Below are 14,732 nucleotides of genomic sequence, written 5' to 3'. Positions count from 1 at the left end.
ACTCCCTGTAAATCCAGGCCCGGCAAGATTAAACAACAACTCAGCAGCATAATACTGCTGAGCAACAGGTCAATCCTGGACTTACCATCTCACACTACGTAGCAACCTAGGTGAGATGTACACCCCCTCGAGCACTTCTCCAGTGAGATGTCTACATATCCCCCCCCTCTTTTTCAGACCGGAGGGCTGAGCATTTTGTCCCCACAGACAATGTACCCTTGACAATGCATCAGCATTCGCCTGTAATTTCCCTGGTCTGTGTTCCACAGTGAAATTGAAATTTTGTAGGGACAGAAACCATCTAGTCACCCTTGCATTTTTCTCCTTGTTTAGTTTCATCCATGTTAGGGGGGCATGGTCTGTCACTAACTTGAATTTCCTGCCTAGCAAGTAATACTTCAGGGATTCTAGGGCCCACTTCACTGCCAGACATTCACGCTCCACAATAGCATAATTCTTCTCGGCCGGGGTTAACTTCCTACTCAAGTACATCACCGGATGCTCCTCACCATTCACCACCTGTGAGAGAACTGCCCCTAACCCTGTGTTAGAGGCATCTGTCTGGACCAGAAATTCTCGCCTGAAATCGGGGGTAACTAGCACAGGTTGTTGGCACAGAGAAGACTTAAGGCTTTGGAAAGCCTTCTCGGCCTCTGGAGTCCACGTCACCATTGCTGACTTTCCGCCCTTTGTCAAGTCAGTTAGCGGGGCTGCAACTGAGGCAAATTCGGCACAAACCTACGGTAATAGCCCGTAATACCCAGGAAAGCTCTGACCTGTTTCTTTGACAGGGGTCTAGGCCAATTCTGTATTGCCTCAATTTTATTTAACTGTGGCTTAATCAAACCCCTCCCAATAATGTAACCTAGGTACTTGGCCTCTTCTAGGGCTAGTGCACATTTCTCGGCATTTATGGTCAACCCTGCATCACTTATGGCATTCAACACAACCTGTACCTTACAGAGGTGACTTTCCCAATCGGGACTAAAAATGACCACATCATCGAGGTAGGCAGCTGAATAATCACGATGTGGACGCAGAATTAAGTCCATCAACCTCTGAAAAGTCGCAGGTGCTCCATGTAACCCGAATGGCATCACTACATACTGGAATAACCCCTCAGGGGTGGAGAATGCAGTTTTCTCTTTAGCCTCATCAGTAAGGGGAATCTGCCAGTAGCCCTTTGTGAGATCGAGGGTGGTTATGTACCTGGCATTACCCATCTTCTCAATCAGCTCATCTACCCTGGGCATAGGATAAGCATCGAACTTGGAGATCTCATTCAACCTTCTGAAATCGTTACAGAACCTCCAAGTTCCATTGGGCTTTGGGATTAGCACAATCGGACTGGACCATTCACTCTGTGAAACTTCAATCACTCCTAGGTCAAGCATACGTTTCACCTCAGCCGACACTGCCTCTCTGCGTGCTTCTGGTATCCTATAGGGCTTGAGGTTTACTCTGCTTCTAGGCCCAGTTTCAATGTGATGACGGATGAGGTGTGTACGCCCTGGAAGGTCAGAAAACTTGTCTTTGTTTTTCTGCAAAAACTCCTTAGCCTCCTGTTTCTGTGACCCTGATAGGGTATCACCAACCTTGACCGAAGGGATTGGTTGTGACCAATTATTACCAGGATTTGTTGCCACCAAGGATTCCCTGTCTTTCCAGGATTTGATCAAGTTTATGTGATAAACTTGGAAAGGCTTCCTTCTACCTGGTTGGTGCACCTTATAGTTTACCTCACTGACCTTTTCAACAATTTCATAGGGACCTTGCCACTTCGCTAGGAATTTACTCTCTATAGTGGGAACTAGTATGAGAACCCTGTCACCTGGGTTAAATGTCCTGATTCTCGCAGAACGGTTGTAAATTCTACTTTGGCTCTCTTGCGCCCTCTGGAGGTGTTCCCTTACTAGGGGCATTACAGTGGCTATACGGTCCTGCATTTGTGCTACATGTTCGATAACACTTTTGAATGGGGTGGACTCACTCTCCCATGTCTCCTTTGCAATATCTAATAGACCCCTAGGGTGACGACCATAGACCAACTCAAAGGGAGAGAACCCTGTGGACGCTTGGGGAACTTCCCTCACAGCAAACATCAGGTAAGGTAACAAGTGATCCCAATCACGACCATCTTTTTCTACCACTTTCTTCAACATATGTTTGAGGGTTTTATTAAACCTCTCCACCAATCCGTCTGTCTGGGGGTGGTATACAGAGGTGCGTATAGGTGTGATTTTAAATAGCTTACATAGCTCCTTCATCACCTTGGACATAAAGGGCGTACCTTGGTCCGTCAGGATTTCTTTGGGAATCCCAGTCCTAGAGAACATATAAAACATCTCCCGGGCAATTGTTTTAGATGCAGTGTTTCTTAAGGGCACAGCCTCCGGATAGCGGGTCGCATAGTCTAAGACAACCAAAATGTACTGGTGTCCTCTAGCCGATTTTACAATGGGACCCACTAAATCCATGGCAATACGCTCAAAAGGCACCTCTATAATGGGGAGCGACACCAAAGGACTACGAAAATGAGACACTGGGGCGCTAAGCTGACATGTGGGGCATGACTCGCAGTATTTTTTAATGTCATCATAAATTGCAGGCCAATAAAACCTCTGGAGGACTCTCTCCCGCGTTTTTTCAGTCCCCAAGTGTCCCCCAAAAACATGGTTATGTGCCATGTCAAGCACCTGACGCCGGTACGGCTTAGGGACCAGAAGCTGTTCCACAAGTTCATCATTAATTTTAGTGACTCTATAGAAGAAATCATTAGTCACGGAAAAATGTGGAAATTTATTCTCAGCATCTGGTTCCTGAGGTACCCCATTCAAAACAGTAACCTGCTCTCTCGCATTTGTGCAGTCCCAAAATTAACCCTAGACACCTCTAAGTCTGGTATATTTTGCTCAGTGGGAGGAGCTTCCTCCTCCTCTCCAGCCAGGACCTGTAAAGGAAAAGCATCACTTTCATCCTGCACAGTTTTATCATTTACAGTGGGTAATGCAACATCCTTAGGGGTATTCTCACTCCTTTCGGGGGTTTTTCTTTTTCCCCATAAAGCCCAAAACCACGGAAAGTCTCGTCCCAATATTACATTATGCATGAGGTTTTTAACCACACCCACTTCAAACTGTACGGAGCCTAGTTCAGTCCCGACTTTAGCCAGCACTATAGGGTAAACTTTTGTATCACCATGTATGCAAACCACACTCATGTGTTTTTTTGACCCAAAGTTCCCAGCCACCAGGCTGGCATGCACCAAGGTTACAAGGCTTCCTGAGTCCAGCAACGCCTTAACAGGGAAGTCATTAATGGTAATGTTGCAGACTTGCGGTTCAGTCTCTAGTCCAGGAACTGCAACACAAGATGGTTCCGCAAATAGCGACTGACGCCGGCTAGCGTCACACTCCATTGGCTCAGAGGTAAGGGGGCAATGGGCAGACACGTATCCCAGCTCATGGCATCTCCAGCACTGGATAGGGCCTGGTCTCCCTGGCAGGGAGTCCTTTTTAGGGCCACTTGGCCACCCGGGTCCAACGCCAGTCTTTTGCCCCTGAGCTACCTCTTGAGCCCTTTTCCCTCGATCAGCACCCCTCCACACTCCCCCAATCGATGGAAGTCTCTTACCAGCTGACGGCACAGACCTGGCACTCCGGGGAGGTGAAGAAGCTGCAGGAACATCACGGAGGTAGTCCTCAGTCGCTTGGAACCTCTCCACAAGGTTGACAAGCTCGTCTGCATTCTTAGGATCACCTTGTCCCACCCAGCGTTGCAGGTCAGCAGGCAGTGCTCGGAGGTAGCGATCCATCACGACCCTCTCTAGGATCTGTGCAGGAGTAGAGGTGTCTGGCTCCAACCACTTTCTTGCCAAGTGGATCAGGTCATACATCTGGGACCTCGCAGATTTGTCCAGACTGTAGTTCCAGTTGCGTACCCTCCGGGCACGGACAGCAGCGGTAACTCCTAGTCGGGCAAGTATCTCTGCTTTTAGCCGAGTATAGTCCTTGACCTCCTGCTCACTGAGGTCATAGTAGGCCTTTTGAGGTTCACCTGTTAAATAGGGCGCAATGACCTCTGCCCACTCAGCAGCTGGTAACTTCTCTCGCTCAGCCACACGCTCAAAGACAGTTAGGTAGGCCTCAACATCGTCCTCAGCAGTCATCTTTTGCAGCGCTCGCTGCACAGCCCGTCTCACATAAAAAGTCTCTGGAGCGGCTGTCACCGCTGGCTGTGGATTAGCCTCTGCAGACGCCTCTTGCTTAGCTATCAGGAGCTCGATGAGTTTTTGTTGTTGAGCCATTGCTTGTTCATGGCGCAGGTTAGCCGCTGTCTGAGCCTGCTGCTGTTGCAAATTCACTTGCATAAACTGCTTCCACATCTCCTCCATGGCGCTTGTCTGTTTTTGGAGTGAAGTAGCAGTCTTCACCCAGGACATAAGCAGCTGTAGCCAAGTTGATACACACCGTTGCCCCTAGCAACCGTTTTGCCCGCGTCCTCCACCAATTGTAGGGATCTTCCCGGGGGATGGTGTGTTAGGACACAGTTCACAGCAGACGTAGATGTATAAAAGATGAACTTGGCGTTTATTTTTAGCATAAACAGTCCAGCAAACATAAATACAGCAACACCGTGCTTTTAAAAAATTCAAACAAAAGACCTACCCGTCTGGGCGCTTACTAACAGGTTGTTTCACCTATCTGACACTCACAAACGCAGCGTCTTTAGCCTGGATATCGCAGGGTGAGTTTTAGCTCCCGCAGTGGCTGCCTTCGCAACTTCCTCCAAACCCACATAGGCTGTTTAGTGGCTGAGAGGGGGAGGAGGACCTGTAAGCTTTGGAAAGCTTTTACCTTCACAGGCTGATTAGGAGGAGAGCTCACCTGATCCAAAACCCGAACTGGATCGAGGGGAGGGAGTGGCAAGTCCCTCTACCAAACCTACCTGCCACTCCCTGTAAATCCAGGCCCGGCAAGATTAAACAACAACTCAGCAGCATAATACTGCTGAGCAACAGGTCAATCCTGGACTTACCATCTCACACTACGTAGCAACCTAGGTGAGATGTACACCCCCTCGAGCACTTCTCCAGTGAGATGTCTACACAACCTAAAAAAACTCTCTCTGAAAAAGATGATTTTTTATTAATGCCCTTTAAAAATGCTCTAAAAAAAGTGATTTTAAAAAGTTACGCAATCTAAAATAAGACCACTAAAAAGAGCTATCATTCTTGCAAAAAATAAGCCCTTAAACAGATTTGTGAGGTGAAAAATAAAAAAGTTATACATATGAAAGACGGTGATGCTAAAATTAACAACAATTTTGCCAAATTACTTTTTATTCAGTAAAAATGGTAAAAAATAAAAAATATATATAAATGAAGTATTTTCATAATCGTGGCGACCCATAGAATAAAAATAATATACTATTTTTATGGTATGGTTAACGGCCAAAAAAAAAAACACATAAAAAATTTCCTCCACCAACAAAGAGTTAATTAAATCTCACCAATTAGCTGTAGATGCCCCAAAATTACATACCAGAAAAGTGCATCTCATGTGGCAAAAGAAATAAGCCCCTATAGGCCCTCATTAAAAAAAAGAAAAAAATTATAGCCTGTACAATGTGACATAGCAAATCTGATTTGGATGGCGCCTCCTTCCCTTCTATGCCCGGCCGTGCGCCCATACAGCAGGTTACCACCACATATGGGGTATCCGTGTACTCGGGAGAAATTGGGTATCAAACTTTGTGGAGCCTTTTTTAATTTAATCCATTTTAAATGTTTAATTTTCCACCCAAAATGAGTGTATTGTGAAAAAATATTACAATTTGCAGACTCCACCTCCGTTTTGTTTTAACCCCTATAAAACACGTAAAGGGTTAACAAACTTCTTAAAAGTAATTTATCATACGTTGAGGGGTGTAGTTTCCACAATGGGGTAATTTATTAGTCTCACTATTATTTAGGCCTCTCAGTGTCAATTAGAAGTTGAGCAGGTCCATCTAAGTACGGGTTTTGGCGATTTTACAAAAAATGTGAAAAATGGCACCCAAATTCTGAGCCTCATAACATTCTAGTAAAATATGTGGAATCTTAAAAAACCATGCCAACATAAAGCAGACATTTGGGAAATGTAAGTTATGAATTTATTTGGGTGCTTTGACTATCTGCATCAAAAGTAGAGAATTTTTTAATAAAGAATTTTTCAAAATTTTTGCCAAATTTTGTTTTTTTTCATAACTAAACGCAAAAGATTTCATCCAAATTTTTAAACTAATTTGAAGTACAATGTGACACGAGAAAACAATCTCAAAATCCCCTGGATATCTCATAGCGTTCCCACGCTATAACCACTTATAGTGACACAGGGCAGATTTGAAAAATGGGGCCGCGTCCTTTAGGCCAAAAGAGTCCCCTAGGGGTTAACAGTTATCAATGGTGTCTGTAATTAAGACTTATTGTTAATCCTGGTTCTTATGACAACCCAACATTTTTAAAATCCATTTGTCACAGAGACCAAAAAAATTTTGACTGGGGTTACAATAATAAAGTATACGGTTCCGACTTACATAGAAACTCAACTTAAGAACAAACCTACAGAACCTATCTTGTATGTAACCCGGGGACTGCTTGTATATGAAAAGTGCATTCCTTACTGTTACTTTAACTATTAATTTTAAAGGGGTTTTCCCACCAATCAAGTTAGGCCCTATCCAAAGAACAGGGCCTAACTTGCGGAACAGTAGATCACAAGAACGGAGGGTCTGACGGGGTTGTATATAAACCACCAAATGTACCTTATTTGGGCTGTTTTGGGCTATACTCACGGACAGCTACCAGTCAGGAGGGGTGGGGTTCGGGGAATAGCTATCCAGCATGCAGTCATGGGGGTTACCTGACGATGTGCCCTTGAGAGTGCCTGCTTGACTGCTATTCCCCAAACCCATCCCCCTGTCTGGCAGTTGCCCATGACTATAACTTTATTTTTCTGGATAAAAGAAAGTGTTGACTCGTTATAAAAACATGTGCAGAAAACAGTCCATATAAGGTACATTTGGTGGTTTATAATGATTTGCGTGGTGACAGGTTCCTGCAGGTACAACCTCTGATCTTGGGATCAACCAATACACCATGAAAGCAAAAGAATGAGGTATCACCCCTATGCAGTTCCACAAAATGTTTTATCACTTCCGAAACTCCCTTCTCCTTATTTATGATACTCGTGAGGTGTTTCACCATCCTGAACCTAAGTTTCCGAACATCCTGATTCAGAACTGGGAAGTATTTTATTACTATTTCCCAATGTATTTTCATTGGACAATTCCTTTAAGCAACCGATATCCTCCATATGTCACTGTAAGGTCCTGATAGACTCAGGTTGAAATTTTGTCTTGAAAATTTGAATGCATCTTTATTCCAGTTGTCACATGCAGCAAAGATTGGACGTGGAGTACAAAGTCTTTCTTTACCGAGGACATATGAAGATGTGCAAGAAGGAAAAGTCTGTGAGACAGCGGGATGGGGATGGACTGAGAAGAAGAAAAGTGCTAAATATCTAATGGAAGTGAAAGTCAAGTCTATAAACAGGAGGGAATGTGAGAAACGTCTAAATAAGGAGAAATTGGGAAAAATTAGTGATAAAATGACTTGTACCGCTGTGGGACCTGGAGGAGAGGACACTTGTAATGTAAGTTTATATGGATATTTAGATAAAAAAAATATACATGTGGTTTTTGTAAAGTTGTAGAACATTGGGGCTCATTTACTAAGGGTCCGAATCACGCACTTTTGTCAGATTTCCCGACGATTTCTGATTTGCACCGAATTCCCCCGGGATTTTGGTGCACGTGATCGGATTTTGGCGCATCGGCGCCGGCTTTCACGCAACAGAAATCGGGGGACATGGCAGTCGGACAACCAGACGGATTCAAAAAAAACTAGGAATTTAAAAAACGAATTTGTGTCGCAAGATCAGCACTCACATACACTGGGACGAGGAAGGTGAAAGGCGCAGCAGCAACACCTGGTGGATATCGGGCACACGGACATTAGTGAATCCTGGCAGACCCGAATCAGCGTCAGAGAACGCGCCGCTGGATCGCAACTGGACCGGGTAAGTAAATGTGCCCCATTGAGTTCCATGGAGGAAATTTAGGCCGTTTCTATAGCATCAGAATTTGTATAAAATATCCTCTGCAGACATTCTGTGTCCTCAAGTCTATAAAATCCTTTATTTTAGGGGCTTCTTCTTCTTTACCATTGGCGACCCCACAAAACTTTAAACAAAGTGAGAAAATCTAATTAAATGAATCAGATGATCAAAAACGCAACTAGTCCTTCATAAAAACAGGCCCTCATACAGTGACATACAATTGTATCCTTCTGATGGCCACAGCAAGAGAGATATAGCTGCAGAGCATATGTGATAGAAACTTTGTCACAACCATTTCTGAATCTGAGCTATACTTTCATTTTACTTAAGAAATAACCCCTGATTTGTAAATATCTAATATTGAATTATGTTTCTTTTTTAATAGGGAGATTCTGGCGGCCCCCTGATATGTGGGGGCGTGTTCAGAGGAGTGGTGTCTTACGGAAACATGGATTGTGGAAAGCCTAATGGAGCGGCGGTGTATACTCGTCTGACTGAGAAATACGTAGACTGGATAGATAAAATGACCGTGTAGTAGCCATCTTCTCTCTATTCCTGCTTAGTATAACTCCATTTCATGTTGTCTTGTACTGATTATCTACATGGCATTCCGAGAGATTTTGTTATTTTTTATTTCTCATATTAAAGATATTAAACATGAGTTTTTAATCTAATTTATAGAAAGGTTGCAACTCCCATAACATACAGGTTAGAGCAGTGTTCCCCACCCGCCGGGCTGTTGAGCAGTGGATACCAGGTCACGGCCAAACTCTGTAAAAATACAAAAATCTAATACTCACCTTCCCCGTTGCCCGAGGCTGTCTTCTCTTCCTTCACTTTTCCTAATGCATAGCTCTATTGCCGTTGAACGTGATGATGTCATCACATAGCGTCTGCTGGCTGTGCATTGCTGAGGAAGAGAAGTGAAGGAAGAGAACGGGGAAGTGAGTATTGGAATTCAGCCGGAAAAGGGGGCATAGGAAGCAGGTGGTGGGGGCAGCTATAGGAAAAGGGGACATGAGAGGGGCAGCTACAGGAAAGGAAACATAAGGAGCAGGGGTGGGGGCAGCTACAGGAAAAGGGGGAATGAGAGGGGGCAGCTACAGGAAAGGAAACATAGGGAGCAGGGGGTGGGGGCAGCTAAAGCGAAAGGGGACATAAGAGTGGGCAGCTACAGGAAAGGAGACATGGGGGGAGGAGGGCAACTGCAGGAAAAGGGATAATGGAAGAAGGGGAGCAATTGAACAGGAAATGGGACAATATAATCTTGGCACACAGAGAGGTACAGTGGGACTTCCCAACATACATTTTTGGCTGTTCGCCAGACCCCATCCCCCCACCCTCCGGTCCATAAAACAACTTTATGCTCACGGCCGGCAAAAAAATTTTTTTGAAAGCCGAGGGGTTTGTGTAAATGCAGTATGTGTAAAACGTTCAGTTTTCCGCCTCAACCCTTGTCGCTCCGCCAGATAAATGGAGCAGACAGCTATAGCTGACCGTTCTGCTCCATTAATTTCTATGGAGCTGATGGAGAACGCTAAAGGCTTATTCCGTAACGCTTCAGTGATGCCTGTGAGCTGCTTTAGGTGTCAACTCCTCTTCCTCATCCTCCTGCTCTAAACTTGCATCCTGGCTGGACAGTGCAATAGCAGACCACTAGTCCAGATTAATACTGCATATTAATCATATAATAATCATATAATCGTTTTTTTATCTGCCCCCTTTTCTGCTGACCCCCAAATTAGCCTTTTCCAATCAAATTTGAAAAATAAAAAAATCATACACTTTCCTTTCCTGTTCCCCTAGAGCACGGGTCCCCAAACTACGGGCCCGGCAAAACACGTTTTATCCGCCCCTCGTCGCCTTCAGCAGTCGCCTTCAGCAGAGTCACTGTATAATGCTCGATGCGCCCAGAAATGGCCGCTCGAGCACTATTACTGCAGGTGGAGCGATGTGGCCCGAAGAAAAAGAACCCGGCGCACATCGCTCCTTGAACCTGGATGCGCGACCGCATGATTACGTCATTACGCAGCCGCACAACCCTTCCTGTCCGGCAGCAGCCAGAAGTAAGGCAATGCGGAAGCCACTGCCAGAGGTGAGTATAAGGGTTTTTTTTGAAACAGCAGTGAAAAGATTTTTGCGGCCGGGGCCCTAATATATGAAGCGATTAATTATGGGGGCATCATAGTAAATAATTAATGGTGGAGTGCCAGCATAGGAAATAATGGTGGGGGGCAGCATAGGAAATAATTAATTATGAGGGGCAGCATATAAAATAATTAATGGTGGGGGGCAGTATATGAAATAATTAATGGTGGAGGGGCAGTATATGAAATAATGGTGGGGGGCAGCATAGGAAATAATTAATTATGAGGGGCAGCATATAAAATAATTAATGGTGGGGGGCAGCATATGAAATAATAAATGGCATAGGCAGCATAGGAAATAATAAATGGTGGGGGGCAGCATATGAAATAATTAATGGTGATGGGGCAGCATACGAAATAATCAATGGTGGAGGAGCAGCATAGGAAATATTTAATAGTGGAGGGCAGCATATGAAAGAATTAATTATGAGGGGCAGCATATAAAATAATTAATGGTGGGGGGCAGCATATGAAATAATTAATGGTGGAGAGGCAGCATATGAAATAATTAATGGTGGGGTGCAGCATATGAAATATTAAATGGTGGGGGGCAGCATATGAAATAGTTAATGGTGGGATCAGCATATGAAATAATTAATGGTGGGGGCACCATATGAAATAATTAATGGTGGGGGCAGCATATGAAATAATTAATGGTGGGGGGCAGCATATGAAATAATTAATGGTGGGGGCACCATATGAAATAATTAATGGTGGGGGCAGCATATGAAATAATTAATGGTGGGGGCAGCATATGAAATAATTAATGGTGGGGTGCAGCATAAGAAATAATAAATGGTGGAGGGCAGCATATGAAATAATGGTGGGGGGCAGCATATGAAATAATGGTGGGGGGCAGCATATGAAATAATTAATGGTGGAGGGGGAGCATATGAAATAATTAATGGTGGAAGGGGAGCATATGAAATAATTAATGGTGGAAGGGCAGCATATGAAATAATTAATGTTGGGGGCAGCATATAAAATAATAAATGGTGGGGGGAAGCATATGAAATTATTATGAGGGGTCGAATATGAAATAATTAATTATGAGGGGCAGCATATAAAATAATTAATGGTGGGGGCAGCATATGAAATAATTAATATTGGAGGGGCAGCATAGGAAATAATTAATGGCGGGGGGCAGCATATGAAATAATGGTGGAGGGGCAGCATATGAAATAATTAATAGTGGGGGGGAAACCTTTGAAATAATTATTGGTGGGGTCAGCATATGAAATAATTAATGGTGGAGAGGCAGCATATGAAATAAGTAATGGTGAGGTGCAGCATATGAAATATTAAATGGTGGGGGGCAGCATATGAAATAGTTAATGGTGGGGGCACCATATGAAATAATTAATGGTGGGGGCAGCATATGAAATAGTTAATGGTGGGGGGCAGCATATGAAATATTAATGGTGGGGGCACCATATGAAATAATTAATGGTGGGGGCAGCATATGAAATAATTAATGGTGGGGGCAGCATATGAAATAATTATTGGTGGGGTGCAGCATAAGAAATAATAAATGGTGGAGGGCAGCATATGAAATAATGGTGGGGGCAGCATATGAAATAATTAATGGTGGGGGCAGCATATGAAATAATTAATGGTGGAGGGCAGCATATGAAATAATTAATGTTGGGGGCAGCATATGAAATAATTAATGGTGGGGGGAAGCATATGAAATAATTATGAGGGGTCGCATTTGAAATAATTAATTATGAGGGGCAGCATATAAAATAAATAATGGTTGGGGCAGCATATGAAATAATTAATATTGGAGGGGCAGCATAGGAAATAATTAATGGTGGGGGGGCAGCATATGAAATAATGGTGGAGGGGCAGCATATGAAATAATTAATAGTGGGGGGGAAACCTTTGAAATAATTAATGGTGGTGGAGCAGCATATGAAATAATTAATGGTGGGGTGCAGCATATGAAATAATAAATGGTGGGGGGCAGCATATGAAATAATTAATGATGGGGCAGCATATGAAATAATTAATGGTGGGGGCAGCATATGAAATAATTAATGGTGGGGGCAGCATATGAAATAATTAATGGTTGGGGCAGCATATGAAATAATTAATGGTGGAGGGCAGCATATGAAAAAGTTAATGGTGGGGGGCAGCATATGAAATAATTATTGATGGGGGCAGCATATGAAATAATTAATAAGGGAGGGGCAGCATATGAAATAATAAATGGTGGGGGGCAGCATATGAAATAATTAATAAGGGAGGGGCAGCATATGAAATAATTAATGGTGGGGGGCAGCATATGAAATAATTAATGGTGGGGTGCAGCATATGAAATATTAAATGGTCGGGGGCAGCATATGAAATAGTTAATGGTGGGGGCACCATATGAAATAATTAATGGTGGGGGCAGCATATGAAATAATTAATGGTGGGGGCACCATATGAAATAATTAATGGTGGGGGCAGCATATGAAATAATTAATGGTGGGGTGCAGCATATGAAATAATAAATGGTGGAGGGCAGCATATGAAAAAGTTAATGGTGGGGGGCAGCATATGAAATAATTATTGATGGGGGCAGCATATGAAATAATTAATAAGGGAGGGGCAGCATATGAAATAATTAATGGTGGGGGGCAGCATATGAAATAATTAATGGTGGGGGCAGCATATGAAATAATAAATGGTGGAGGGCAGCATATGAAATAATTATTGATGGGGCAGCATATGAAATAATTAATGGTGGGGGGCAGCATATGAAATAATTAATGGTGGGGGCAGCATATGAAATAATAAATGGTGGAGGGCAGCATATGAAATAATTCATGGTGGGGGCAGCATATGAAATAATTAATGGTGGGGTGCAGCATATGAAATAATAAATGGTGGAGGGCAGCATATGAAATAATTCATGGTGAGGGGCAGCATATGAAATAATTAATGGTGGGGGCAGCATATGAAATAATTAATGGTGGAGGGGCAGCATATAAAATAATTAATGGGTGGGGGCAGCATATTGTCACCGTTACACCCGCGATCCTCTGTACGGATTGAGGGTGTACCCGTGCCTGCTGCCGCGGTCCCCGCTCCCCCAGCTCTCACTTACCTCTCCTGGCTCTGGCCTGCACTCTTGCTCCCAGCGTGTAGGCCGCATGCTCTTTCCATGCAGTCGCGTGCTCCTGCCACTAGAGGGGTCGCACGCACACTTCTCCCAGCCTTAAAGGGCCAGCGTCCTCCTTATTGGCTCTGGCATTCCTGGCTCGGCTATATAGCCTGGCGACTCCCAGCATCCCCTGCCGGATCTTCAGTTCATTCTTCTGAGGAGAAAGCCTTCTTGAGCGTTTCCAGACGCCTCTGAGTTTCCGTGTTTCCTGTGTTCCGTGGTGTCCCCTTGTTCCGTGTTATCCTGTGGAGGTCCTGTTATCCTGTGGCGGTCCTGGTGTCCTGTGGCGGTCCTGGTGTCCTATGGTGGTCCTGCCTGCCTGCCTTCCCGTGGTCCTGCCTGCCTGCCTGCCTTCCCGTGGTCCTGCCTGCCTTCCCGTGGTCCTGCCTGCCTGCCTGCCTTCCCGTGGTCCTGCCTGCCTGCCTTCCCGTGGTCCTGCCTGCCTGCCTTCCCGTGGTCCTGCCTGCCTTCCCGTGGTCCTGCCTGCCTTCCCGTGGTCCTGCCTGCCTTCCCGAGGTCCTGCCTGCCTTCCCGTGGTCCCCGAGTCCCTACCTTGGCTGCCACCGTGGGCCTAGTCGCACCCGTGGAGCGACCTGGTGACTCCCCGCCGCATCAAGACCATCCCGCTTTGCGGCGGGCTCTGGCGAAGACCAGGAGTTCACTTAGACTCCGCTCCCGGGTGTGGCTAAGGTGGTTATCTCCCGCGGTGGTCCAGGGAGTCCACTTACTTAGTCCTAAGGGACTAATCCCCATAGACTGTGACACATATGAAATAATGGTGGGGGGGCAGCATATGAAATAATTAATGGTGGAGGGTTAGCTTAGGAGATAATTAATTATGATGGGCAACATATGAAATAATTAATGGTGGGGGCAGCATAGGAAATAATTAATGGTGGGGGGCAGCATATGAAATAATTAATTATGATGGGCAGCATATGAAATAATTAATTATGATGGGCAGCATATGAAATAATTAATGGTGGAGGGGCACATAGGGAATAATTAATGGGAACTGAACATTGGTTATCTTATCAACCATACTTCCCATTGAGATGCTGGTAAGTACTTGCTCTTTATTTTAAATATATATTTTAAATAATATATTTTAAAAATAAGATATGTGCAGTGCACAGAGGAATTTCTTTTTTTTTTTTTTTTTTTACTTTTTTCCGGCCTTCCAACATTCTGAGAGGGACCGTTAACGGCCCCCTGTGTAAAAAAAATTTGGGTACCCCTGCTCTAGAGCAATCTTGTTCGCTTTTCTATAGTTGC

General features: G+C 44.4%; 1 protein-coding gene across 1 annotated transcript in view; it reads left to right on the top strand.

The window, feature by feature from the left end:
- Positions 1-14,732, top strand: part of LOC140111806 (transmembrane protease serine 9-like) — a 41,276-nt gene that overhangs the window by 10,915 nt on the left and 15,629 nt on the right. Inside the window, exons 4-6 of the mRNA XM_072132627.1 lie at positions 7,428-7,694; positions 8,545-8,690; positions 9,966-10,254. Coding sequence (XP_071988728.1) covers positions 7,428-7,694; positions 8,545-8,690; positions 9,966-10,254 — 702 coding nt within the window. The remainder of the gene's footprint in view (positions 1-7,427; positions 7,695-8,544; positions 8,691-9,965; positions 10,255-14,732) is intronic.

Source organism: Engystomops pustulosus, chromosome 1, assembly GCF_040894005.1.
Source record: "Engystomops pustulosus chromosome 1, aEngPut4.maternal, whole genome shotgun sequence".
Lineage (NCBI taxonomy): Eukaryota > Metazoa > Chordata > Amphibia > Anura > Leptodactylidae > Engystomops > Engystomops pustulosus.
Note: the sequence above shows the minus strand (reverse complement) of the source record. Positions and strands in the feature narration are given on the sequence as shown.